This window comes from Trachinotus anak, unplaced genomic scaffold (assembly GCF_046630095.1).
Source record: "Trachinotus anak isolate AG129_WGS33_773 ecotype Australia unplaced genomic scaffold, CSIRO_AGI_Tana_v1 ptg000014l, whole genome shotgun sequence".
NCBI lineage: Eukaryota > Metazoa > Chordata > Actinopteri > Carangiformes > Carangidae > Trachinotus > Trachinotus anak.
Window position 1 is genome coordinate 3,928,957 of NW_027273865.1, and position 27,471 is coordinate 3,956,427.

General features: G+C 38.7%; 2 protein-coding genes and 1 pseudogene across 2 annotated transcripts; 1 reads left to right on the forward strand and 2 right to left on the reverse strand.

Annotated features, from left to right (window-relative positions):
* The first annotated feature begins 1,157 nt into the window (after window positions 1–1,157).
* Window positions 1,158–25,752, forward strand: LOC139632225 (olfactory receptor 11A1-like; annotated as a pseudogene).
* LOC139632226 (olfactory receptor 11A1-like) lies at window positions 2,865–5,455 on the reverse strand. Its single transcript, XM_071497046.1, has one exon. The coding sequence runs from the start codon at window positions 5,054–5,056 to the stop codon at window positions 4,130–4,132; it is 927 nt and encodes a 308-aa protein (XP_071353147.1). The 5' UTR covers window positions 5,057–5,455; the 3' UTR covers window positions 2,865–4,129.
* On the reverse strand, window positions 19,470–21,559 carry LOC139632227 (olfactory receptor 10J5-like). The gene has a single exon (XM_071497048.1). The coding sequence runs from the start codon at window positions 20,743–20,745 to the stop codon at window positions 19,819–19,821; it is 927 nt and encodes a 308-aa protein (XP_071353149.1). The 5' UTR covers window positions 20,746–21,559; the 3' UTR covers window positions 19,470–19,818.
* Window positions 25,753–27,471: the final 1,719 nt, after the last annotated feature.

A 27,471-nucleotide genomic window follows, 5' to 3' on the forward strand; every position in this document is an offset into this window, starting at 1 on the left:
ATTAATTCTGGTTGAGTTTACTGACCTCGAAGCGATTTTGTGTGGTACACGGCGCTCACGGCGCTCTGTCAAAATGTTTTAGTACGACTTTGGTAAACTACAAAGCCGCACCGCTTGCAGCATTACGGCTACCGTAGTCAGGAGCGTCGCGGAGTAATACATGCTGTGCTTCACCATAATATTACAGTGTGTGTGTATAAGGACCTATAAGGAGTGATTGTGAATACGCTAACGTTTGATTTAGCGGTATCAGACTGTGTTTTTTTTTACGTGTTACAACTGAAAAGGTTGGGAGTTATTGTGAATACGCTCATTAACGTTTGAATAATGTTGAGAGTTATTGTGAACGCGTTTAATAAAGTTTGACTGACTTATCTGACTGTTTTGTTTCGTTTAATGCGCCTTATAGTCCGGTGCGCTTTATATATGAAAAAAGTTCGAAAATAGACCATTCATTGACAGTGCGCCTTATAATCCAGTGTGCCCTATAGTGCGGAAAATACGGTATGTGTTTTGGTTGGGTCAACACGTATACCTATCCTATGTATCGTTGGCATGGACTTGTCTCCATGCCAACGATACACAGACAGCCTATTAATGGGTCGCGCTGCGAGCGCATTTTTAAGTTTCACTTTCGCTTTTGAAGCCGTTCGCATTGTCACTTTGTCAGAGAGCAGGGGAGGAGCCTAGATTGCGCACGAAAAAAAAGGTTGCACGAAAATGGCGTGTTCCAAATTATCATCAACCTACTGCTGCGAATCTGCGTTCTCAACAATAAATGTGGTGAAGAAGCAGTACCGCAGTGCGCTCACAAATGAACACTTGCAACAGTGTGTTCGACTGGCCATCACACCATTTGAGCCAAAGTTCCAAAGACTGGCAAAAGACACAAGATGCCATTTCTCTCATTAAGCTGTGTTTCACACTGACACACTTAGAATGTAAAATAGTTTTTTATTATATTTGATTCCTGAGATCTTGATATGTTTGTTTGTTACCTGTTACGACTCTATGGAGGTGCTGATTTATTTTTGTTAAACTTATCGGTAAACTGGCCTGACCGACCTCAATAAATGGATGTTTGAGTCACTGAAAATCATCTTTGTGGCCCTTGAAGATTTGTATTTGAGTACCCCTGACCTAGACCCACAGAAAAACAAAGCTAGGGATGGAAATAATCTAAATGAAGTTTATTTACTCAGACACTAATGTAATGTGTACGTACTAAAATGTACAGGAAAGCTGAAAGACACAGTTTGGTAGTGGGCACTGTTTTCCCCCCTCTCATTCTGTGAAGATTGTCCAAAGGTGGACTGCAGTATCTGCATTTTTCCTAAGGATTAGTAGATTACATGGCCATTCTTTTTGAGGTACAATAATCAGCTAAAAAGGCAAACAAAGGTATTACTGCCTTTCAAACTTTAACATCATTTGCCAAGCAGCCTGAAATTATTAAATCATTTTTTCCCAACTTTCTGCTTGTGTGGTTACTGCATTCTACCTTCGCAAGCCAATATAAATACAATGTAACACATACATATGTACTTATATGCACACGTGTATATAAATATTAAAAACACACACACACACACACACACACACACACAGTTAGACCTCTGATAATGTGGTCAGTCTGCTGCTGTGGGCGTCTCTGTCTTAAAAACATTAAAAGAAGCAGGAGCAGAGTTTCACCTCACTGCAGGAGGGATTCAGTATGATTGACACACTGTCATAAACTATGTAAGTTTGTAAGTTTTAGGAATTTGTCACATTTAAGTTCTTGATCATTATTTTGTTTTATAAAATTAGTTTGTCCATTGAACAGCGTTATGATTGCTTCATAAGCTAGAATGAGGATGAGGATGAACTCTACACTTTCATATTTCATACGGAGTGCCTACTTTTACACTGGGCCTCTCAAATATTTGTATTTAATGATGCTCGTGTCTTTATATATTTCAATTATCTGTGCCAATGTTTTGCTGATCGTGGTTATCTGTGTGAACAAGAGCTTATATGAACCCATGTACCTGTTTCTGTGCAGCCTGTTTGTAAATGAACTGTATGGTAGTACAGGGTTGTTTCCATTCCTTCTGGTTCAGATCCTCTCTGACATTCACACTGTTTCTGTGCCTTTTTGTTTCCTGCAGATTTTCTCTTTGTACACATATGTAAATGTACAATTTTGTAACTTAGCTGTCATGTCTTATGACAGATACCTCGCCATTTGTTATCCTATATATATTATCCTAATATAACACATGTATGACATCTAAAAAAGTTTCAATACTCATTGTTGTAACATGGTTTTTACCATTTCTTGCGATTGTTGTTTTGTTATCATTGACTTCACCTTTACAGCTGTGTGGGAACATTATTATCAAAGTTTATTGTGACAACTATTCTGTTGTTAAACTGGCCTGCTCTGACACCAGAGTAAATAACATTTACGGACTCATTTACATAGTCATTTCAATCATCATTCCTCTCCTTTTGATTCTTTACACCTACATGAAGATCCTTAAAGTGTGTTTTTTCTGGTTCTCAACAGACCAGACAGAAAGCTGTCAGTACCTGCACACCTCACCTTGCTTCTATCCTGAACTTTTCTTTTGGGGTTTGCTTTGAAGTAATACAGAGCAGATTTGATATGAACAATTTGCCCAACATGCACCTCATTTTGTTATCACACAGCCACACACACTCACATGCACACTGATTCATATACATATAATTGTAAATAATTTTACTGTTAGGACTTTGTGGTGTATTTATTGTATATTTCAGTAGAGCTAATTGCTGCTGAATGATGATAAACCCCTGTTACAGTTTAACAATAAGTGCTCCTGATTGTTTGTCTGAATGTGTTGAAACCAGCTTCTGCCACATCAAGAACCTTCGACCCACTGTCACTTCATTATAAACCTACTGTAACCACATTATTATTTAGTCATCAATAATTTGACTTGTTTCTATGAATCCTGATTGAATTAAATTGTTAATTAGTTTAAATACATCTTATTCTAAATCACTGAGATCAATTTACAAATTTACCGATTTAACAACAATTTAGTTAGAAAGATACTTATGTGTTAAGTCGTCATATCTGATATGCACTTCCTCAAAGATGCAACTAGAACCACAAGAACCACCACAACAACTGAGTGGTCAGCGTGGGCTGTTTCCTCCTACATGCTGGCAGAGCTTAGACACCCACGCCCCAGTGTAAATGCTGTGACCGCACCAACTACTCTCATAGTCAGTAATAAAACATGATAGATCTCACAAACAATAAAAACACAGTTTTAAAGTGGGAATATAATTAAAGCACAATAACCCAATATCATATATGATACACATGTCTAGCATTGTGGAGGTGATACCAATGGTCAAAATCAGATGCTAAATGACAAATCTAAACTTACACTGCAGGTATCTGCACTGTAACCCCCATGAATCCCTTGTATCAAGCAAAAATCTGGCTTCATTATCATTATCTTCATTATCCAGTGTAATATGCAGAGTTACAGATCACAAGCAAATAGAGTCATAATGAGGTCTTCAGTATCACACAGCTGAATATTGCAGAGAACACAGAGAAACACTGCTAGTCAGACTCTTAAAGAAGCAATAAGCAAGCTTTTCGATTCATCACCAAAATAGGGGCCAAGGTTACCAAGCCACACACATAAACATATTCACAGCAACAGGATATTTACATCTTTAAAATCACCTGATTTCTCAGGCTGAGAGAGAAAAAAGAGGAGGAGGCTCAGGCTACACATATAAAGCTGACTATGTCTGCTACTATCATGGAGATGATGTGTTGCTCATGTGTGGACTAACTACTGCTTAATCTTAATTTAGCACTTGTTGTTTGCATCTAGTTTCTGTTCCTATGGATTTATTGTAAGTTACCTCAGACAGAAGCCTCTGACCACATACCAACACCATCACCATGTCTCTCAATGTGAAAAAGAGAAAAACATAACAAAGATCATCTTTCACAGAGTACAAAGACATACAGTGAGGTCCAAAACATCATTACTGTTAATTATGATGAAGTCATGAAAGAAATTAATTTATTGCTTTTTCATGGAAGTAAAGCTGAACAGCTCTTCTGGCTGTCCTACACTTCACCACACAGCAGACGTTTACATATGACATAGATTTTGGACATTTTCAGCCCGTACAGTACAGGTGTAAAGAGTGGCTGGCAAGTTAGAAAGTATAATGACAATAAAATATTCAGCATATTGGGTACACTGCTTGTATCAAATCTGCTTTGTAAGATTTGAAAGCAACAACCAAAGGAAAAGTTGAGCAGAGAAGCAAGGTGAGGTGTGCAGGTACTGACAGCTTTCTGTCTGGTCTGTTGAGAACCAGAAAAACACACTTTAAGAATCTTCATGTAGGTGTAAAGGATTAAAAGGAGAGGAATAATGATTGAGATGACTGTGTAAATGAGTCCATAAATGTTATTTACTCTGGTGTCAGAGCAGGCCAGTTTCACAATGGAGTAGTTTCCACAGTAAACTTTGTTAATAATGTTCCCACACAGCTGTAAAGGTGAAGTCAATGATAACAAAACAACAATGGCAAGAAAAGGGAAAAACCATGTTACAAAGATCAGCATGGCAACCTTGTTAAATGTCATACTTGTATTATATTGTAGAGGGTAACAGATAGCGAGGTATCTGTCATAAGACATGACGGCTAAGTTGAAAAATTCAACACAAACATAAGAGTACAAGGAGAAAATTTGCAGGAAACAAAAAGGCACAGAAACAGTGTGAATGTCAGAGAGGATCTGAACCAGCAGGAATGGAAACAACCCTGTACTACCATACAGTTCATTTACAAACAGGCTGCACAGAAACAGGTACATGGGTTCATGTAAGCTCCTGTTCACACAGATAACCACAATCAGCAAAACATTGGCGCAAATTATTAAAAGATACAAAGACATAATAATAGTAAAATATAAGTACTTGAAAACACCAGTGTCAAAGTAGGCACTTAGTATGAAATATGAAACCTTTGTAGCATTTCCCATGATCCTTATGGCTCATGAATCAGTAATAACAGTGTACAAGATTAACTAACAAACTAACATTTTATTTTTGTAGGTTTCTAAAGGTTTAGTCGAACCTTTAGAAAGCTTATCTTGATTAGGACTGTGTGCAGCTATAAGAATATTTAGTTTACAAACAGTAAAGAAATCTACTGTCTAGAAAACAATTTTGAAACATTCCCCTAAGTTACCATTTGCCAGTTGAATACTAAGGTAAACAGTTAACGATATGTGAGTCCCAACATTCACCTAACCATAACTGAGCCGAACCTTTGCTTCTGCCTCTTTTAAGCTTTTAAAATGAGGAGACACCCTCCACAGCATCACACCATGATCACACCGTGACTGACCTCATTGTCAAATAATCCATTGGTTGATACTGATTTCTCATTCATGACTAAAAAAAGTGAAAAAAGTGCAAAGATAGCTCATTGAAAGAAAATATAAAGAAAGTGAAATAGTTTAGATTTTTTCTTCTCTTTCTGGAACATTTCAGTCTTTATCTGCATGTCATTATCAAATACTACAAATAATAGTGCTATCACACAAAATTTTCTCACTATTCCTGTTTCAAATTTATCTCTCTTTGATCACATCAAGAGTTTAATCTCAGTCAGCTGTGACCTGAGATAAAGCAATGTTCCAGTATGTCCTGTTTCTAAAAGTTAAAATGAAAAGTTCATTCATTCATAAAGGTATGCTTCAAAGTTCAAACCTGTAATGTTGGTTTTGTTAGCTTGGACGCTTCAGTTTTTATCTGTAATTTCAAAGGCTGTGCTTGAAAATACAGTTTTGTCCCTGTAATCCTAATTTTGTAAGCAGTGTACATTTGATTTTTGTCTTTTGTTACTATCAAAACGTTAATGTTACACTTGACACAAAGTCTACTGGTTTATGTATTTTGTTGATACTGGCAGTCACAAAGTCCTAGAAGAATCTGTCATTTTGGACTCGAGTGTGAAGAGAGCCCTAGGTGGTTGACAGTGTTGTGTAGCCAATTGTGTTTTTTTGTAGCTATTACAAGGACACTGATTGGTCAGAAGCTGAAAATCCCACCCCTTCTCCTTCTTGGCTAACATTCTCCTTTGCAAGACACTGGGCTCCATTATAACAGTACAAAGTACATAGTCTGAAGTGCATGGAGCAAGTGCATTTAGGACATGTTCATATCACCATTGCTATTTTAACAGTGCAACAAAAAGTTGCTCCTCCAGGCGCATGGTTCAAAAGGGTTGTACTTAGTCCCTTAATTATTTGTGGGAGTGTTTTGGGCATAACATACAATAAACCAATCAGAGTGCCATCTCCCATTCCCTTTAAAAGCCAGGTGCAGTGCCTGCACTTTAGTGGAATGCTTTTATAATGGGGCAGTGTTTCACACAGAATTACAGCCCCTGAGATCTTACTGACCAGTGAGTGTTGGTCATTGTGTGCTATGTGACCGAAGGTGTTACCAGACTAACGAAATCCAGCTCTTTCCTTTGTTCCCTCTCTCTCTTCCGGACTTGTTCAGGAACAACACCTCTTCTCTCATCTCTACTCAGCTCTTCCAGGGGCCACAAGGCTCCCAGCTCATCTCTGCAGGCCTGCTCACCCCAGACTGCTCCACTTCACTGTTCCCCAACAGCAGTGACACAAGTCCTTGCTTAAGGTTAATCAAGAATGATCAAGTTTAACTTAACGCCAGTGGCCAGGACAAAAAGTCTGCCAGCTGATTTTAGAAGCAACAGGGGCCAGAGCAGAGTTAGCATTTTACCTTTGATTGTGTCCCCACAGACACACATCTACATACAGACACACACCTGTAGATTAGACATTGTATCTTCTTGCTTTTGTTATTGTAAATAAATGTCTTTAAGTATATCTGCTGTTGTGTTTAATAATGCACAAGGAGGAATATTGCCACCCTTTACATAACAGAATTTAAGTGTTACATTTTTACTTACTTTTCACATGGTGATTTTGGTTGTGGTTAATAAGATAATTATTAATCAAGATTCCAAATTAATAATTAAATTAAATTAAATTCTTTACTACTTTTTCAGGATGGTGATGCCAAGGATAATTTGAATTCATTTTAGAGTCACTATTTAATAATATTTTTGATATTAATATTTTGGTAGCTGTAGCTTGTTAAACTAACAATTCTAATGTTTGTTTATTTATTTATTTATTTATTTATTTATTTATTTATTTGGATCCCCATTAGCACTGCCAAGGTAGCAACATCACTTCCTGGGGTCCTTGCAATCAAACGTTACAATTCAAGACAATAATCGAAATTAAAACCCAAAAACAAACAACAGTAAAAATACTAATATTGATAATAACAATGACAAGTACCCAACAGTCCATAAAACATTTAATACAGCTCAGAAATAATAGGAAGTACCACTAAAACAGCATATACAGTGACTGAAAGAAATGAATAAAATGAGGTTAAAAAAGAAGAAAATGAAAAATTAACCATTAATGACCATATAGTCAAATATAATGTAGCAAGACATGTCCTATTTATAGAGTTGCTGGTGTTCTGTACCATAAGATATTTCTTTAAATTCTTTTTAAAAACACTTTTACCTGTTACTTGCAAAATATTTGATGACAAACCTCTATATTTTGGTATCTCTGTACATAACAGTACGTTGTTTCATATTGTGTTTGAAACAGGAAGTAGAAAATAACCTCTTGATGCATGGTTCGTATTAAAGTTGTGGCCATTACTACAACATAAAAATGATGGTACAGGACACTTGGGCTTTTCGACAATGAAATATTTCTTATAAAACTAAGCAAAGAAGTAATCGTCCTGTCCTTCACTAAGGTTATGTGCATTCTAATAATGTTAGCTCTTCTGTTACAGTTCAGGGCCAACTGTGCAGCCCTATTCTAGACTAACTGTAGTTTTTCCAAATCTTTATTTGTGGCACTTGACAACACTGCTGAGCAGTAATCCAAGTGAGGAAGAACTAATGTTTGAACAATGTGAGAAATCTATTGTTGTGGTAGAAATCTGCTAAAACTGCCAGAAAATTGTGTATTTCTCCTGAAGATACCTGAGTGAGCATGTGGTAGGACCACCACATAATGGACTTTTTGGAGCCATGCACTTAGCTGGAGGGCTGATTGAGAATGGTGGTGAGGTACTAACCAGAAGAGGCAGAGAGGATCATGAGAGCGATGTGGAGAGTGGTGTGCCCTTCATCAGCATTAACCTGCAATTAATCAGATGAGATTCCCTGGAAAATGATGGCCCCTTCGTGAATAAATAGGAGAAAGCAGCTATTCAAATTTTTTTACTTGATCTGAGAGATGTGGTAGTCTGTGATGTTTCTGTCTGGAGTAACTTACAGTAAGTGAATAATAACATGTATTTAGCTACATGCTTGATTTTCTGTTATCAAACTGTTTAAGCGGTAGTTAGTCCACACATGAGCAACACATCATCTCCATGATAGTAGTAGACATAGTCAGCTGTGTAGCCTGTGCTTGTTCCACTAAAACCTCCTCCTCCTGGGCTACTCTTTTTTCTCTCTTGGTCTGAGAACATTAAGTTCAGGCGATTTTAAAGATGTAAATATCCAGTTGGTGTGAATATGTTTATATGTGTGTTATAGGGATTGACTGATATGGTTTCAGCCAATACCAATTATTAGCCCCATTTAGATCCATGAAGGCAGGCTGAATAACAGAAATACTTTCTGTATAATGTAATACTCCACACACTGCATCTTCCACAATGATCAGACAGTTGGCTCAACAACTGTTTAAAACAATTTTATTCTAAAACTGAACATTAAAATATTCATGAAGGAGGATTTATTGCAGGAATGTTGTTAATACAACTTAAGTGATATCTGCTGTCTCACTCTCTAACCGGAGCTGCTCTCATCTGTGCCTGTTTGTTTACATAGTAGCCTGCAGTGTCCTACAGTACCGCTGCCTCGTCACAACTCTCACCTGTCTGGACACTCGGTGTGGGTCATACACTGTCCTGCCATGAGAACCCTTAGCCTTCACCTACTCGTCCTCTCTCCTCTCCAGTCACATTAATAGTCAGAGATTCCATAATTAGGAACACGTTTCTTCAACACAGCCACACACTGTTAACCTGGTGCCTTGGACCCATCCATTGTGAATAAACTCCCTGGCCTGCTGCAGTCACTCCACAATATATGTGATCTTAGACCACATGGTTATAGCGACACAGCTCACCAGCTGAGTTGACTAGAAATGATTTTAATGACCTTTTTTATCTTTTTAAGTATCTGTGAGAAGTCCAGGGCACCTGTAGAGCTCATAACACTGGTTTTGTTTACAATTTTAATCTCTTTTGTAATTGTTCCTCCTTCTTCAGGTCTAACAGTGTCCACCCCAACTGGCTGGGTAGCTACATGCTGGTGGCTAACATGCAGCATGCCGTCCAGTCTGCTTCACGTGACTGACTGTTTACTTCCTACACCCCTTCCTGGAGCCGCTTTCTTCTTCTTCTCCCCCTATAGTGGCAGCTCACATTACTCGACCCAATTGGTCGAGGCAGACGGCCACCTACACTGAGCCTGGTTCTGTTGGAGGTTTTTTCCTGTTAAAAGGGAGTTTTTCCTCCCCCCTGTCGCCAAGTGCTGCTCTGTGTGGGAGCTGTTATGTTTTTCTCTATAACAAAGTAAGGTCTTATCTTGTAAAGAGCCTTGAGATAATGTATATTAATATTTGGCGCTATACAAATAAAATTGAATTGAAATTGAATTGAATACTGTTCCACCCACTAGCTCCCCCCAGAAGCTTCATCTTTTTCTACCATTTTCAGTAGATATACAGACATACAGACCATTACTAAAGCCCATCACCCCTGGAGCTCCCTATCTGCTACATTCTAAAGCTGATGATTTCAGCTGAACTCATCTCAGCACCTACTTCAGGAAAGTGAATGCAGTTACTGTGCCAGATGCTTTTCCATTGCCTTGTATGGAAGACTTTGTAGATCTTTTTCACACTTCCATTATTTTCAACTGGAAATCAATGAGGACAGGTAGCATAACTTCTGTATATCATAGTGACATATCTGAATTTCTGAAATGGCAGAATCAAAAAACTGAAGCTTTTGTAGCATGCCTCAGTGCTTGTGTTCTACACAGAAACATCCATATCTTTCTTTCCATTCATTTCAAATGGACACAGAATTAAGACGTAAATGGATACGGGCAATACAATGAGAGGAATTTTCACGGTAAAAAAAAGGCAGCTCCTACGTCTGTAGCCAGCTACGTTGAAAAAGGCTGCAGTTATCTGAAAAAAGGTGTTGGTCCAAGCCTCTTTGCCTGGAACAGTTTTTCCCCACAACAAAAGAGGGAGAGTGCTTATGAAAGGACTAATAAACACCTGAGAGTCCATTCTTAGTACAATTTTACTGTAAACATGTCAATAGATAGATCATTTTAAAGTGGATAAAACATGAGCAGTTTTTAAATTTTAAGTCTGTAATTGCATAACATATTTTTATAACAAAAGAATATGTGAACATAATACCAAGACAGTTATCATTTAATATAAACTGAATTGTGCAACACTAAAAAATGCAAACATAGAGTGCCTCTAACAAGGGTTCTTAAGAAGAGCTACAAAATATTTAAATCATTTATCATCATCAACTGAAAGTAATAAAAACAATGTTTTCTAAACAGAGTTGCAGGGGGACTAAATCCATTTAACAGTTAATCCACAGTGAATTACATTAAATATCAAGACCATCACCTGAACAAAGGTAAGATAAGTGAATAATAAACTGTTCACCCTAGTGTGAAGTACACATTTATGTAAGTGTTGTAATAGTACATGTCTAACTTTGCCTTCATTTCAGCAATGAATGCATTGTCACATCACACTCTCTCTACTGTCAAATCTGTCTTTGTGTCACACCATTCAAGTCCAGTCATTGTCAGCTGTCCCTGAACCTCCCAGTAATACCTATGTGAATGCCTAAGACTCGCATGGCCATCCTTGATCTTGACATCTCCCACCTGGGAGACATCATGTTAAAAACATGATGATGACTTGTTGAGATGAAGAGCAGCTTAAAAAGCTCTTCACCTCAACAGGTCCAAATGGGGGGTGACTGTGGGATCATACACCCTCCTATCTGGACTGGTTGCAACATGCGGGGCTTCAGGGTGAATGACAAATCCAACAAGCAGGACATTGACACGTGGCAGTTCAGCATAGTTTGCCAGTACTTCAGACTCCACCAACAGACCATGTTTCATTGCAACGGTTTGCTTTGTGGAGCCTCTGATCATTTGAGCTGCTAAGGCCTTGGCTTCAGGCTCTGCCCTTCCCTTCCTGTGACAACATGTCTCACAAAAAGAAAATGGCTGTCAGCCTTGGTTGCCGTAGCTGTGCCCATGCGAGACACTTGGACTGCTGTGTGGTTTCCTTCTCAATCTCTTTGGACATTTCTGGTGAAGCTTGTAGCAACTAAAGATGCATGAGCCTGGGACAAAATCTAAACTAATGGTTCCCAAACTGTACTGCATCAAAAGAAGTGCTGGGAATTCTGGAGCTATGTGATGCAGGATGATGTCACTGGAGCTTTCTGGTGGACAGTGATAGGACATTGGTGATCCATGTGGGACAGGTCCAAATCTAGATGGTCTAAGCTCCATGTTGGAAAAGCCATCTAACACAAGAGCCACGAGAGGCTGGGGTTGCACCTGACTTAGTTTGGCTCCAGATGCCATTATGTCAGGATCAAGAAGAGGTCCTGGAAAAAAAGAAGAGAGAAGAAATACACTAGATACGAATTCAGTTATTGCTATATGAAGGAAAAGTTAGACAATGATGGGCTCATTTAGTATGAGTCCACTAGCTCTATTTAGGATATTTAAACAGTCAAGATATTTGTCACCTGTATATGCTTTGTACAGTGTGGACCTCAGGCCAAACTTGCCCACTGTTTTTGGTTTATGCACAACAAGCTGACTGACAATGTGAAAATATACATTGTCAGTAGCATTATTAGGGGAAGTATAATCTCTTAATAAGGCTTTTATCATATTTAGAATTACACTGAAACAAACCCACCCGTGTTCTTGGTCTGTGCCATCTTTGTAAGCCACTTGTGCAAGCCAAAGGTGGTGGAACAGTCTGCATGTCGAGCTGGGAATAGTGTGCTGTCTAGTACAGGAGTGCAACTGTGTGGTTGCAGAATCCTTTACAAGCCGCGCAGCTGCATGAAAAAGCTTTAAACTCTGCCAGCTCCCGCTCTGCTTCTAGGGATATCTACACAACAGTAAATGTAATAAGTTACACTAAGTCATACTTATTTACATTGTAATTGGAAAAATCAGAAACATCCTATCTCTAAAGGATGCTGACTAGTTCATGCATTGGTTAACTCTAGACTATACCATAATTCTTTATTATCAGGATGTCCCAGTAATTCAGTGAAAAGTCTCCAGTTCCAAAATGTAGCAGCACCAGTACTGACAGGAACCAGGAAACAATCACATCTCTCCCGTTTTAGCTTCTTTGCATTGGCTCCCTATAAAATCCAGAATAGAATTTAAAATACTCCTCTTCACCTACAAAGTCATTAATGGTCAGGCACCATCGTATCTTAAAGAGTTTATAGTTCCCTATTATCCTAACAGGACACTTCACTCTCTAAACGCAGGTCCACTTGTGGTTCCTAGAGTTTCTAAGAGCAGAATGGGGGGCAGAGCCTTCAGCTATCAGGCTCCTCTCCTGTGGAACCAGTTCCCAGTCTGGGTCCAGGATCAGAGCCTTTAGTTGTCAGGCTTCTCTCCTGTGGAACCAGCTCCTAGTCTGGGTCCAGGATCAGAGCCTTCAGCTATCAGGCCCCTCTACTCTGGAACCAGCTCCCAGATTGGATTCAGGAGGCAGACACCCTCTCTAGCTTTAAGATCAGGCTTCAAACTGTTCTCTTTGATAAAACTCATATTTAGGGCTGGCTCGGGTATGTCCTGAACCATCCCTAGATATTTTTGGGCGTTTGTGCCTTTATTGTTCGATAGGACAGTAGAGAGTGACAGGAAATGGTCAGAGAGAGGGGGAATGACATGCAGGAAAGAGTCCGGCTGGTCGGGAGTCGAACCGGCAACTCGCCTGCTAAGAGCATCTGCGCTCATGTGGTTCGCACCCTGACCACTCAGCTATTGGGTTGCCCCATCACTGTTATTTATTATTATTATTATTGATAACACCATTACCTATAGTATATACAGCTGTTCCTGGTTTTTCTCTCTCTCTTTTCTCCTCTGTCCTTACCCCCAACCCCTCTGTCTCCTCTACAACCCAACAGGTTGAGAAAGATGGCCGCCCACCCTGAGCCTCCCCCCTGTCGCCAAGTGCTGCTCTGTGTGGGAACTGTTGGGTCTTTCTCTATGACAAAGTAAGGTCTCATCCTTATCCTGTAAAGAGCCTTTAGATCATTTATATTATGATTTGGCACAATACAAATAAAATTTAATTGAATTATATTACAATTTACTGTTAAACCAATTTACATAATAACATGTCATATGAGGCTGCAAATTACAAGATTTCAGTAAAGAGTAAAATGAAGGAAATGTGCAAAATGCTGAGTAAAGCGAAGTTCTGCAACCACAGTAAGAAGAGAAGAAGGAGTCACAAGAACAAGCAACTTGTTTTAACCCTTGGTAACCGGAATTCTGTCTATTGTCAAACCTCTAGTTTGTGAGGCTCCTCATTCTTGCTCATTGACCTGTAGCACCTAGCTCTGAGAAAAACCTGTCTCTTGAGTACAGTTGATACTATAAACTGAAATCATGAAAAACATAAAAAGATGTTATCTGATTTAGACAAGACTATTTAACTTACACAGCAGAATGGTATTGGCAAAGCTAAAGCTAGCTAGCATAAACTTTCACAAAAGGCTTTACTTACCTTGGTAATTGTGTATTAACACTTATTGGAAGAACTTGTGCCCCTTATGATATTTACTCTTCTGTGTTGATGAATGTGACTTCATCTTCACAACTTGGAAAATGGGGAACTTCAGGAGGGTCAAAAGAGAAGCTGAAAATACTCTGCGGCTATCCATTTTACTGTGAACTAAACACAGCATTGCTTACAGTGGAAATTGGTTTGGCTTGAAAATCCTACAGCATTTGACACACAGGGTGTTGAGTGATATTCCCCATTGCAATGTGTATCTAGATGACGTGGTAATACACTCAACTGATTGATAGGACCATATTTATAATTTGAAAACCATGTTTCATGACTTACAGATGCAAAGCTGACAATAACACATGTGAGTTCAGCAAGGCCACTATGACTTATTTGGGTAAGCAGGTTGGTCATGGGCAAATCTGTCCAGGGACGTAAAAATCACTGCAGTGTTATCCTACCCAGTACCCACTACCAGACGTGAACTGTGCCATGTTTTGGCCATGGCTGGTTACTAGCAGTGTTTCTGGAAAAACTTCTGTGAGTCTCTCCTTTGTAGTGCCCTTGTTGTAGTTGCCCCTAATCTCTCCCTTCCCTTCAAGTTGGAGGTTGATGCTAGTACCTGGAGCTGGAGCTGTGCTGCTGGAAGACGATGCTGGTGGTATACCTTATCCAGTGTGTTTCTTTTCTGCTAAGTTCCAGTGCTATCAGCTGAACTATTTAATTGAAAAGGAAACCCTGGCCATGTTGCTTTACTGAGTTTTGAGGTCTATGTCATATCGAGTTCACTATACCTGACTGTGTACACTGACAATAATCCACTTGTCTTCTTGGGTCACCCCACCAAATGCTCCAACTGGCCCACCAAACTAGAGTTAGACCCTTTCCGTATGATAAGGGATTGTCCCATATTTGTGTACGTGTCATTTAATCTATACAATAAATGTAAAAACCAGACCACTTATAGCCTACTAGTGGATTGGAGAAGTTTATTTATGAGCAGTACACTGACAAGCTATGTGTGCTGTGAGAAAATGCACATTACATCAGTGTTTGTCTTCCACAGTTAGTAATAACAGTAACGCATCCTGGTGGCTCACCTGGTAGAGCACATTCCATAAAGGTTTAGTCCTAATCACAGCGGCACAGGTTTGAGTCTGACTCGGCCTTTTGCTGAATGTCATGCCCTCTCTCTCCCTGACTTTCCTGTCTCTCTCTCTCACTGTGGTTATCAGAATAAAGAAAAAGCCTGTTGAGATATAGGGCTGAATGAGAGACAGAATGTTGCTGACTCAGCGCTGTTCCTGGCAATGCATACAGCTTTTTCAGTCACCCATGGAGGATGTCTGATCTTAAATGGGATGTTACCCATGTCCAAGCAGCTGAAGAGCAGATTGCACAGTGTGAGTGGAATAGTTCAATACCTTACATCAAAGACTTCCCTTGAGGCAGACATGGTACAGCCTATTGTTTAATTAATTGTATATTGCCAACTGTGGCCTATGTTATTATCTATGTTAGCCTAAATTATACAATTACCAATGAAGGTAACACGGCAATATGTCATATAAAATTAAATGCATTATATGCTTATGTATTATCATATCTATGGCTATAGTTTTAGGTAACATATAACACATATAAAAGTGCATGTTACAGTTCACAGTCCTAAAGAACACCCAGAGAGTACCCCAGTATCAAGTCTTGAAGTCTGACAGTTAGTGACTAGTCAGCATCTCTTAATGCTCACCCAAGCAAAGCAGTCTAGAACTGGGCCTGTTGAGAGATGACCTGAAGTCAAGTGGGTCACCACTTCTCTATCTTGCTTCCTCATGGATGCCTTCCTTCTTTGCAGGAGTGTAGTACATGTGTGCATCATCAGCACATTTGTTCATAGCACCATCCTTTTCCTGGGCTTCAAATCCTTCATAAATTTTGATTTCAGCGCTGCACAGGAACGCCTACTGCCAGACCTTGATCCACTATATTTTTCATGCTGGAGACACTTCCTTGTGAGGTTCAGCATCCTTAATCCACTTTTCAGATCTTTGAATTAAGCCCTGAAACATACCTGACTTAGACTTGAACAAATCTTCTTGGTCTGCCTCTTTTTCATCTTTGTTAAAGTTCTCTCCAGACATGTTTTAAAACTATGTAAAAATACCCTGGAAACGCATCTACAATTACTACTTCATATGAGAAATTCTGGACCAGGCCTTGTGGCTCGTCCACCATCTGCTGGCTCCAGCTGTCCAGGTGAAAAAGCAAAGAATATCAAGATGGTTAGAGGAAGAAACATCAGAGAGACTCAGCCACAGACTCAGAGAGATGTATAAGAATTGTAAGTATAGTTATTCATTTAAATTGTTTGTTAGCTTGTAACTGGCAGTGGCTGACACAGTGTTAGCAGCTGTGCTAATGCAAACCCTCACACTCAAGGTTTCAGTGACCAGTTAAAAGAGCAGTGCATATCAAGATAGTAAGCTTTAGTGGTTAGCTTTAGCAGAAACAAAGAGACTCAGCCACATGTTAAGCCTCAGTCAATTCCAGATTCAGATGAGTAGTCTGTAGTCTGAACTAAAATCAGTGACCAGCAGATATATCGGAACGGTTAGCATAGTTAGTTTTTTTGTTAAGTTGTTTGTTTGCTTGTAACTGGCGGTGGCTGACACTGTGTGGTTTGTGACATATGACTAAATCTCTTTATATGAGACCATCATTGATTCACTGCATTTCCAAGGTGGAAATACTCAGTCATGGCCTTGACTACATATTTTGCTCATGATGTCTGGTATTATAGAAAAAACATCATATGGACATGTTAACAAGGATAAACACTTGATTTTCATTGGAGAGAGTCTTTAAAATAAAGCACAACTGAACTGTCGGAATCTTTGAACTCCTCTAAAGTTGTTTGGAAAACTTTAATCCCTGACTTGACTTCTTTTAAGATGCATACATTTTCCATTACTGCTCCATTTCATTTATTTCAAAACATAAATCTATAACAATAACAAAAAACTGTCCGGTGTTTTGTCCCACTGTAATAGTGTATGCTGTCATGTCATGTCATGTCACTGTCTTTGTCTTTGTCTTGCTTCACCAAATAAATAACTTCTCCATTTCATTTGATTTTGCTGTTAACTGCCTTCATTTGCTTTTCCTTGTAGTGATAAACTTTCAGCCTTTCATCCATCAACTTTTCTGTGTGTTTCACTGCCCCCCTCTGGTCCTCATCTGTAAGTGCATCACTGCTTACATTTTCTTCCACCATGATGCAGCCTCTAATTAGCTCACATGAATTCTTTCTTTACAATTGATGTGGCCAGTAACTTTGTTCCATGAAAGATAAGCTTATGGCCAATATGGCATCCATATGTCCATATGGCACTCAATAATCCAAATTATGCTTGGTTTCTGCCACAGCTGGCTCGACAGTCACAGGCACAATCCTGTGGCTCCTGTAATTAGTTCAATCTCCCAATGTCATTATCCCTGCATAGTGCATCCTAATCAAAAGTTTTTTACTTGATGTTGTGGCCTTTTTACTATGCTCAAAGTTCCTTGGCCACCTGGTATTTAGAGTACTTATGAGAATTTTGTTTTGACTTGTGTTGAATTAAATCCATCATGATTGTGAAAACCCAATGTACTCAGGCAAGAAAACTTGATCAAGGGTTTGTTTGCATATACCAACGTCACAGCAGGTAATTCAATCTTACATTTCAGCCTGGTCCATTACCACCACGATGTTCTACATAGTCATTGTGGTAAACCCGTTAAATATAGTATGGTCAAAAACATTCGGATCCGAACTCCGCTGACTTGTCAGTGTCTTATTGGCTTATTGACTGAATTATCCAAAGCACTACACTGTTTTATGCTATAATCGCCTCTAGTAACTACAACCATATACCTGTTCTCTAATACTTTACAGAAGAATAATAAACCAAGAAGCATAACCATAGCATAGTCCACTATTTAACACATTGACTATTGAATACACTTAAATAAATTTAGAATGTAAAATATTCCTAAACATGTCCTAACAGAATATTTTATTTAAAAAAAAAGGAAATGTATTTGATTGGCCCTTTCAACATGTAACCTTCCATTTAATGCCTTTTTACAATACACCTTTACACCAGGCTACTTTGATAAGAAGACTGTGAGTGAAAATTGAATAAAAGGCACCGTGTTTTTCTTACAACGTCATGTTAGTTTATCAGGTCCAAAGCCTGTGCTGGCACCCTACTAGGCTCCTCCTTGTTAATGCCTCTGACATGGATTTATGATGGCCTCATGCTCATTTGTCATACTGCAGAACAGTGCTAAAGCAGCAGTCCACCTCTTTGCAGGGACTTTGTCGGGTTTGTGCTGTGAAAGACTGTATGACTGCAGTCTCTGTGATACAGTTACACACTGTAATGTTACTGAGAAGGATTACCATCAACACACCCTGATAGAGGCAAAACACAACACTCTATTATTTATACTGCCCTTTGAATCAATTGCCAATACTTTCATTAGCACTGAACTGACATGTTTTTGCACACAGCCTCCTCTCTTTCACTATAACACACAACTGCAAAAATGGTAATAATAATAATAGCAGTCAAATTCCCAGCCTGAATTATTGTTTCAGTCCACTCTTATTAAGTCAGATTGGACACACACTGACACTCTTTCTCACACACTCCCACAATTGCATTTTAGTGTCTCTCCACTCAGAAATGTGTTCTTTGTCATACAGTTGGATATTTGAACTTTACTGTGCATTTGAAGACTGTTCTTCCATTCATCTGCTGAAAGTTTCTCTGAAATGAAATATATTTATATATTCTGATAAATTCATACATGGTGTACTGCATCTTAAAACATATCTTTCTTGTATTAAAAAGTTAATAATTTAAGATTTTCATGTCATTTTTTTCATATTAGAAAGTGAAATTTATTTGTAGGCATCAAATCACTCAATACCCTTTGTGCCCAAAACATTTTTGTGACAATAAAGGCAAAATGGCCTTTGCCTTAAAATGATGAAATTCCCAGCCTGATTAGAGCAGCGATTTTTAAATTCCCTTTTTTTGTTTGAGTCACCAAATATGCAATTATGGACATTTTACAGAATATTTATGCATTATTATATAACATGCTAACAAAGTATCTGCCTTTTTTTTTTATTATTATTTGATGTCCTTTCAGGAAAATATGCATAGTCAAATCAAAAAGGAAACATAAACGTGATGCTCCAAGATATTATAAAGAGATATAGCTAGTTTTGTAGATATAAACACATATACACATATATTTGCATACATAAATTACGTACAGAATTCATGTGAGGATCCTGAAAAGGTTTTGCAATAAGATTATATACACTGCCTTTTTTATTTTACTTAACTTTTTCAACATTGTTAGGATAACAGGACTCAGGACATAAAACTTAAAATGTATTTTAAAAGCACAGCCTTAAAGCACATTTTATAGAAAACATTGACACTGTCTTCATCAGAGGTTTTCTTTTGTGTTCTGTTATTATTCAGACTGAGCAGATATCAGTTTTCGCCTTTCCATGAAAACAATGCATCATAATTTTATAGTTTTCTTTCATACAATGTAATTCAAAACGCAGTATCATGCAAGAAAATGTGCATTCATCTGAAAAACTAAATTGTCTAATCATAGGGAAGCTTGGGAATCCACAGTTATGCAGCTGAATTTCAAGTGTTACAGTTTTGACTTTAATCAGCCACAAATGCATTTCAATGTCTGGGAAATAACTAATTCTGTTGAATGGTTATTACATAAGTGGCCTACATTTCAGCAAAGACAAGACTTTTACATATGATTCGGATTTTGGACAAATTTAGACCATAGAGTAATGGGTTGAGAAGTGGCTGGCATGTAAGCCAGTATAATGACAAAAAAATTCTCAAAATATTGGGTAAATTATTCATATTAAACCTGCTCTGTAATATTTCAAAACAAGCCCCACATGAAAAGTTCAGCAGGGAAGCGAGGTGAGGTGTGCAGGTACTGACAGCTTTCTGTCTGGTCTGCTTAGAACCAGAAAAACAAATTTTAAGAATCTTAATGTAAGTGTAGAAAATCAGAATTAGAGGGCAAAAGATTGAGAGTGAAGTGATAAAGAGTCCGTAGATATTATTGATTGTGATATCAGAACATGACAGTTTGACAATGGCATAATTGTCACAGTACACTTTTTCAATAATGGTCCCACATAGCTGTAAAGAGTTACTCAAGGATATCATCACAATACACAAAAGTAAAGGGTAAAACCATGTTACAACAATAAGGATGGCAATTTTGTTAACTGTCATATGGGTGTTATATTGTAGAGGACAACAGATAGCAAGGTATCTGTCATAAGACATAATGGATAAGTTTAAATATTCTACAGCTCCATAAAGGTATAAAAAGAAGTTCTGCAGGAAACAGAAAGTCACAGAAACATTGTGAATGTCAAAGAGGATCTGAACCAGCAGGAATGGAAACAACCCTGTACTACCACACAGTTGATTTACAAACAGGCTGCACAGAAACAGGTACATGGGTTCATGTAGGCTCCTGTTCATACAGATAACCACAATCAGCAAAACATTGGCACAGATAATTAAAAGATACAAAGACATGATGATCATGAAAAACAAGTATTTAAAATGTCCAGTGTCAAAGTAGGCAGCAAGTGTGAAATATGAAACCTGTGTGGAGTTGATCATGATCCTCTTTTTGCTTCATAAAGCAGTTTTTAACACTGTTCATAGGCTTAAGGATGAAGGAACACATAAATTGTTACATTTTGCTTAAGTACAACTGTCTATAAGCTCTGTGCTTGTTTGGGCCTATGTGCAGCCTAAGTACTAAACACATTAATAATATTCAGGCTTGGCACAGTTAAGAATTGCATTCCCTTATCTAAAGTCTATATAACACTAAGTTAACAGTTTATGACATTATGTGGATCCTAACATTGACCTGTTGCAGTGAGACAATGAATCCCTCCTAACTTAGCTGAAACTCTGCTCCTGCTTCTTTTAACTTTTTCAAGTCAGGGGACGCCCCCAGCAGCAGACTGACCTCTTTATCACAGGAACCACTGTTGGATAATGATTTTTATTTGGTGTCAGAAAAGTTATAATTAGCTAGATATTTTACATTTGTAGAAATGACAAAAAGTTTGTAAAAATCTTGCAATCTTTTGTATTTGTCATTATGCCAAACCTGGTCATTGACATGGTAACCTTACATATTGGGATTTAGTGTATGTCACACCAAAAATATGTATGATTAAATGATAAAATGTTTATTTTGATGTGACAAATGAAAATATTTATTTCTTTATGGTGGCGTGTTAAGATGTACAAAAGTATATTCCTGCCACGCCAGAAAAAGAAAAAAGGATCAGCATGATATTACAAAGTGAAAAGTTTATTGTTATAATAAAATGTTTTTCACATTATAACGATATTTTCACATTATTACATTGTTACAACAATAAATACAAACAACAAACAGACAACCCAACACCATAAGAATATAGACAATATCCAGCTGAAATGTGATATAAGTGTAGAAATACTGAAAATCCAATTCAGATGCAGAAACAGTCACAATTCTCAAAACGATCTAATATTAAAGTAAAAACAATAAACTTTAAAAGCAACATCACATAAGAGTACAAGTAAATATAGGTTGATACATGCTCCTGAGGGCTGCATTTACTGTAGGTTTGCATGGAGCATGGTGTTGTTCGGAGACATTCACACAGCAAGATTTTTACTATACAGTCATGGTCAAAAGTATTAACACCGCTGAATTTCAGGGACATAATTTACAATGTCTTCGGAGATAGATGCAAATGAAATAATTGTGTACTACCAGATTATTTAGATAAAATGTCCATAATTATTGAACGACAACAAAACAAATGTGTTCATATAGTGAAATATAAAAGACATAAAGATGTACATTCCACATAATTATTACAAATTTCAATTAGGTCTTCAAATAAAATAAACTAGAATTACCGCCTTGCGGTTGCCCCAACAACTCAGACTGATTTCAGATTACATTCCTGTTTATCCAGAGACATATAAAATATTTGTGTGACTTTTTGTCATAATTGCTGTGTTAAGTCTTGAGTGATGGCTAAAAAGTGTTTTGTGAGGTCACACTGGCCTTGACCTTTTACCTTTAGCAACCAAAATCAGATCATCCTTGAGTCCAAGTGAATGTTTGTACCAAATTTGAAGAAATTATAGATAGCACATTCACAAGGGCAAAAACGGGTTTTGTGAGGTCACCACAACCTTGACTTTTGACCTTGGATCCCCAAAATCTAATCAGTTCATCCTTCAGCCCAAGTGGACATTTGTGCCAAATTTGAATAAATTCCTTCATGGCGTTAACGAGATATCATGTCCACAAGCCCAAAAACAGCTTATGTGAAGTCACTGTGACCTTGACCTCTGACCACAAAAATCTAATCAGTTCATCAGTGAGTCCAAGAGAACATTTGTGCCAAATTTGGAGAAGTTCTGTCAAGGCGTTTTTGAGATATTGCGTACACAAGGCCAAAAGCATGATTTGTGAGTCACCATGACCTTGACCTTTGACTTTTGAACCAAAAAATCTAATCAGTTTATCTTTGAGTCGAAGTGAATGTTTGTGCCAAATTTGAAGAAGTTCTATCAAGGCGTTACTGAAAAATTGCATACACAAGGCCAAAAGCATGTTTTATGAGGTCACCACGACCTTGACCTTTGACCTTTACCTTTGACCCCAAAATCGAATCAGTTTATCCTTAAGTCCAAGTGAATGCTTGTGCCAAATTTGAAGAAGTTCCATCAAGGCATTACAGAGGTGTTGCGTCCACAAGAAGGTTGCAAGGCCAAAGATCCTGAAATCCTTGAATCTCATAATGTTACTAAGAGGTTGAAAACTCATAAAATGGTTAAGATGCTTTCATGACATGGAGCTAAGAAGAAAATCAATGAGAGAAGTCAACCTCACCAACCTGGGGCAATCTGGAGTGGCAGTTTCAGCCCGTACTATATGCCACACACTAGACCAAATAGGGATACAAGGGCAAAGATCAAGGCCAAATACCCGTGTCTACTGCAAATTCATTTAACCCGGCTGTGAATGCTGATTAAACCCTTCATCACTGCCAACAAAATCCCGCTGTTTGAGGGACTTTTGACCGGTGGAAAACGGGCTAAGTTAGCTCCGTGTGTAGCTTATAAGCTATTTCTCTTACCGATTAATTTTATATATTTGGCAATATTTTTATTCATTCAAATTTGGCAGGGGGTTTAATATGCCATTTTTCTGTGGTGTGGCAAACTCAGAACTCAAATGTTTTTCTGCTTTACAGAATCTTTAAGGTTAACAGAAAAGCTTGGTGCTAAAAAGTGGTAAATGAAATTCATACTGAGATGTTGAAGACAGAGGGGTTTGCTCCAGTTATCACAATATCAGACTACTCAGCCTCCCCAGAAAAACTTAGTCAGTGAGCCACAGACTCAAGTTGACTGGCAAGCCTCAGATTCAGCAACAGCAACATGAATTCTGTCCCAGTCATAACCAGCTATTCCATCATACAAGGCTAGAGGTGATATGGTAGGACTCTGTGACTTAATGGCCAAGCAGCAGCTTGTGCCCCCATGTTGCCACTGTAAAGACACTCAAGGGACAAGGTCATAAGCCTTTGCTAAACTAATCTATTCATGTTTTGTTAACTTGGAGAACTCCCATGAACCCATCAGTATCCTTGAAAGAGTAGAGTTCGTCCACTGGTCCAAGGCATGGACAGAATCTGCATTGCAGTCACCCTTCCAACGCTGTGGCATATGCTCTTCCGAGGAGAATGAGCAGTTCGAAATAAGTCTCAAGCCACAGTTTCACATGGCTACAAACAAGTCAGGACCTGCTTTTCACATATTTTTTGCTGTTGGGTAGGATTAAGTGGTGGGGGGAAGACCTGGTAAAAACAAACATAGTGAGTATGAATTGGGAAATGTCCTGTCTACAGAGTCTTTAACTCCCACCACCAGAAGAGTTTTTCCTGCAACTTTTCATACCAGCAGACAGGTATGAAAAAGCCAAAAGAACTGAGGCTTCTGTGGTTGTACATCTATATCTCTGCAAAGGATTTCTGAAGCTCTGTTAGAGTGAGCACTGGGTTCTTGGTCACCTCCCTGACCAAGGCCCTTTTGCCTGGTTACTCAGTTCAACTGGACGGCCAACTCTAAGAAGAATCCTGGTGGTTCCACACACAATTATTGAGGTTACTATGCTCACTGTGTGAACACTCAAAGCTTTGGGAATGATTTATGCGTGACCAGTTTTAGGAGGTCTACAGTTAGTTCAGCCTCAAATTAGGGTCAATCAGATTTTGAGCTTGTAAAGTGATGTTCAAAAGTAATTCCAAAGTCTGTAGTTGTAAATCAACCATTGGAAACCAGGAAATCTGCCTGTGCCACATGTAGAAAAGATTTGTTGAAAAAAAAGCATGTGTAGAAAAGATTTATTTTTGTAAAACAAAAAAAGGCAAGTCTATAAGAATAAAATTTGTGAATAAATTATTAGTGGTTAAGTTCCAAAAATACACTGTGAAAAGAGAAGTGCTCTGTGAACATCTGTGAACAAAGCAGAAAACTGTGTGTAAAAATCAGTACTCGAAGTTCCCACACTGTGTGTGATGCTCAAGTTACGTGCAGGTATTTTTGCGTTGCTTTTACACCTGAATCTGATTGGACAGCGACTCCAATTACCTTCATCTCCACCACAGATCTTGAAAGGTGTAGTAGATTTTTGAGATGGACAACAGCACAGCCTTTTCAGCAACCCAATGTATGCTTGAAAGTCCTTCAGGATCTACAGTGGAGATGATGGTAATGGAACCTCTTGCTCTCTGATTGGACTCCGCTTTGTAATTACTTTGACTTACAGTATAATCAGATTCAGGTCTAAAAACAGGGTCAAAATTCATACTTGTAACTTGAGAATCACATACAAAGATTCCTAAAGTTTGTTTTTCTGGTTCTAAACAGACCAGACAAAAAGCTGTCAGTACCTGCTTACTTGACCTTGGCTTACCTTGTCAACTTCTATTTTGGGGCTTTCTTTGATATAGTACAGAGCAGGTTTGGTATCAGTAATGTTTATGTTGCACTTTATTTTACATCATTATACTGGCTTACATTTCAACCGCTCTTCAATCCTGTACTGTATAGATTGAAAATATCCAAAATACACATCATATCTAAAAGTCATCTCTTAGTTGACCTCAGAACAGTTCTGTTCTGAGATTGTCCAACAATTCAGCAAGGGGAGAAAAGCCATAGTCTGGGCTGTTTTTAGTATGGGGGCGTAGAACTGCAGACCTTGACTGAGTATATTGTTTGACAGTGGATGAAACATTTTGAGGAACTCGTGAACACCCTCTGTGGAGGAGTCAGGGTTGAAGTACTTGGGGGGAAAACTTATCCTGTTCCACTGAGGTAGTTTAAAAACTGCAGTGGAGAGGCACCAGTTATTCCTGATACGCTTCCTCTTCTTTGTTGTTCCTCTTCTGTGTCCCACTGTAATTACCTTCTCCTTCATACTCTAGTAATATAATAGTTCAAAACTGTCTCAAGATTTGGACTCCAGGCAGTACCTCTTTCATCTCCTGTACATTCCAACCCTCTGTCACTGATAGGGCTTTTGCAACCTGGGCAGACCATGGGATTGCTTCAGTGAGGCATCTTTACACTAAAGGAACTTTGTTCACACTTCCCTCACTTTCCTGCTATCCCTCCTTCCACCTTGGTCGACACTATTCTTACTTTTAATCCTTACCTTAAAAGTGCTTTTTCAAAGTTGTACAGCACTCTCTTCACATGCCACCCCTCGTCCGCTGATCATTTATGCACTAGTTGGTCAAAGGATCTCAACAGAGCCTGAGGTCTGGCAGCCAGTTCTGAGGTGGTTCCACACATCGTCCATTTGTGCCCGGCATAAGGTCTTATAGTGTAAAGTGGTCCACAAAGCACACTGGTCTAGAAGCAAACTAGCCCGCATCTACCCTGGAGCTCATTTTAATTGTGATAAATGTCATTCAGGACCAGCTAATCTCACTCACATGTTCTGGGCCTGTTCTGGAGGTCTGTTATTGATTCATTCTCAGCTATAACATCCACCAAAATTCAGCCCTTGTTATTAGTTGCCCTGTTTGGTGTCCTACCCACTGGCCATTGACTGCCCCCCTATTTTGTTGATCTTCTAGCTTTTCTCTCATTATTAGCAAGGAGTGTTATTCTGATGCACTGAAAGAGCCCACAACCCCCCTCTCATATCCATTGCATAAAGGATGCCCTATGATTTAAGTTAGAGAAAATTAAACTCTTTCTTTGTGGCTGTAACATAAAATTTTATAAGATCTGGCAATAGGTCAGATCCAACAACTCAGCAATAATATAACATTAACAAAAGTTTATTTGCTTTCTTTAAATGTTGCTTGTTCTCTTACATTAAAGGGAAACCAGTAGCCATGTGTCATTTGAAAATGAGGTCAGTCTGCTGCTGTGGGCATCCCCTTACTTGAAATGGTTAAAAGAAATAGAATGAGTGTCTCAGTTCAACTGGGGAGGATTACAACACTACTACAACAAGACTACAATGAGCAAGCAAATCAATGTAGGGATTCATTCACTGTCACAACCTGCGTTATATTGACTTTGAGTAAGGTATTGGTAAGTTTAACATATGTGTGACATTTGTTTTTATTTAAATGAATCTGTTTGGGATTGTTATACTTATTATGGGCATAGCCTGTCTGTCTAGACTGTGTGGGTACCTGTGTGCCGAGTGGGAGAAAACAGAGCGAGAGCAGTGAGTGTGCGTGTACATGGCAGAGCTTGTGCGGCAGGTGAAGATCGAGAGGCTTGGTTTAGGATAGGAAGGTTACATCGAACTTTGCCACTGTTCATGTTAAATGCTGTCAGAGGCGAAATAAAAGTTACTGGCATCACAGACACGGGCAGATTCATCCCTCTCTTCTGTTTGAGTGATCTGGACCGGAGCTAAGTTACCGGCAGTTCAATGAGCAAAGCCACCTGAGACTGGAGCCAAGCCGCTGGGCAGGCTCAAGCCAAGAGACTGGAGCCAAAAGACTGGAGGAGGGAAGGTAACACTGGGGACTCATCCGAGATTCACTCTACTTCGGAAGAGGGAGAAGAAAACTGCCGTAACAGAAGAAGAATGGGGGTGCTTGGCAGTGGTGCTAATGCTAACGCTAGTGATGGAGCTGAGGCGCACGTTATGACAGCAGGCCTGAATGTCAGCATTAATCCATTCTGGGCGAATATAAGTGAGACTCTGAGAGCTAATATGGATATGAATATTAACGAAGTCGATGGCCAGCACTCCAACAGCACTAATCTTTTCCTGACTAGCATGGA

Coding starts and splice junctions, on each gene's coding strand:
- LOC139632226 (XM_071497046.1), bottom strand. CDS start 5,056: ATGGGAAATGCTACAAAGGTTTCATATTTCATACTAAGTGCCTACTTT.
- LOC139632227 (XM_071497048.1), bottom strand. CDS start 20,745: ATGATCAACTCCACACAGGTTTCATATTTCACACTTGCTGCCTACTTT.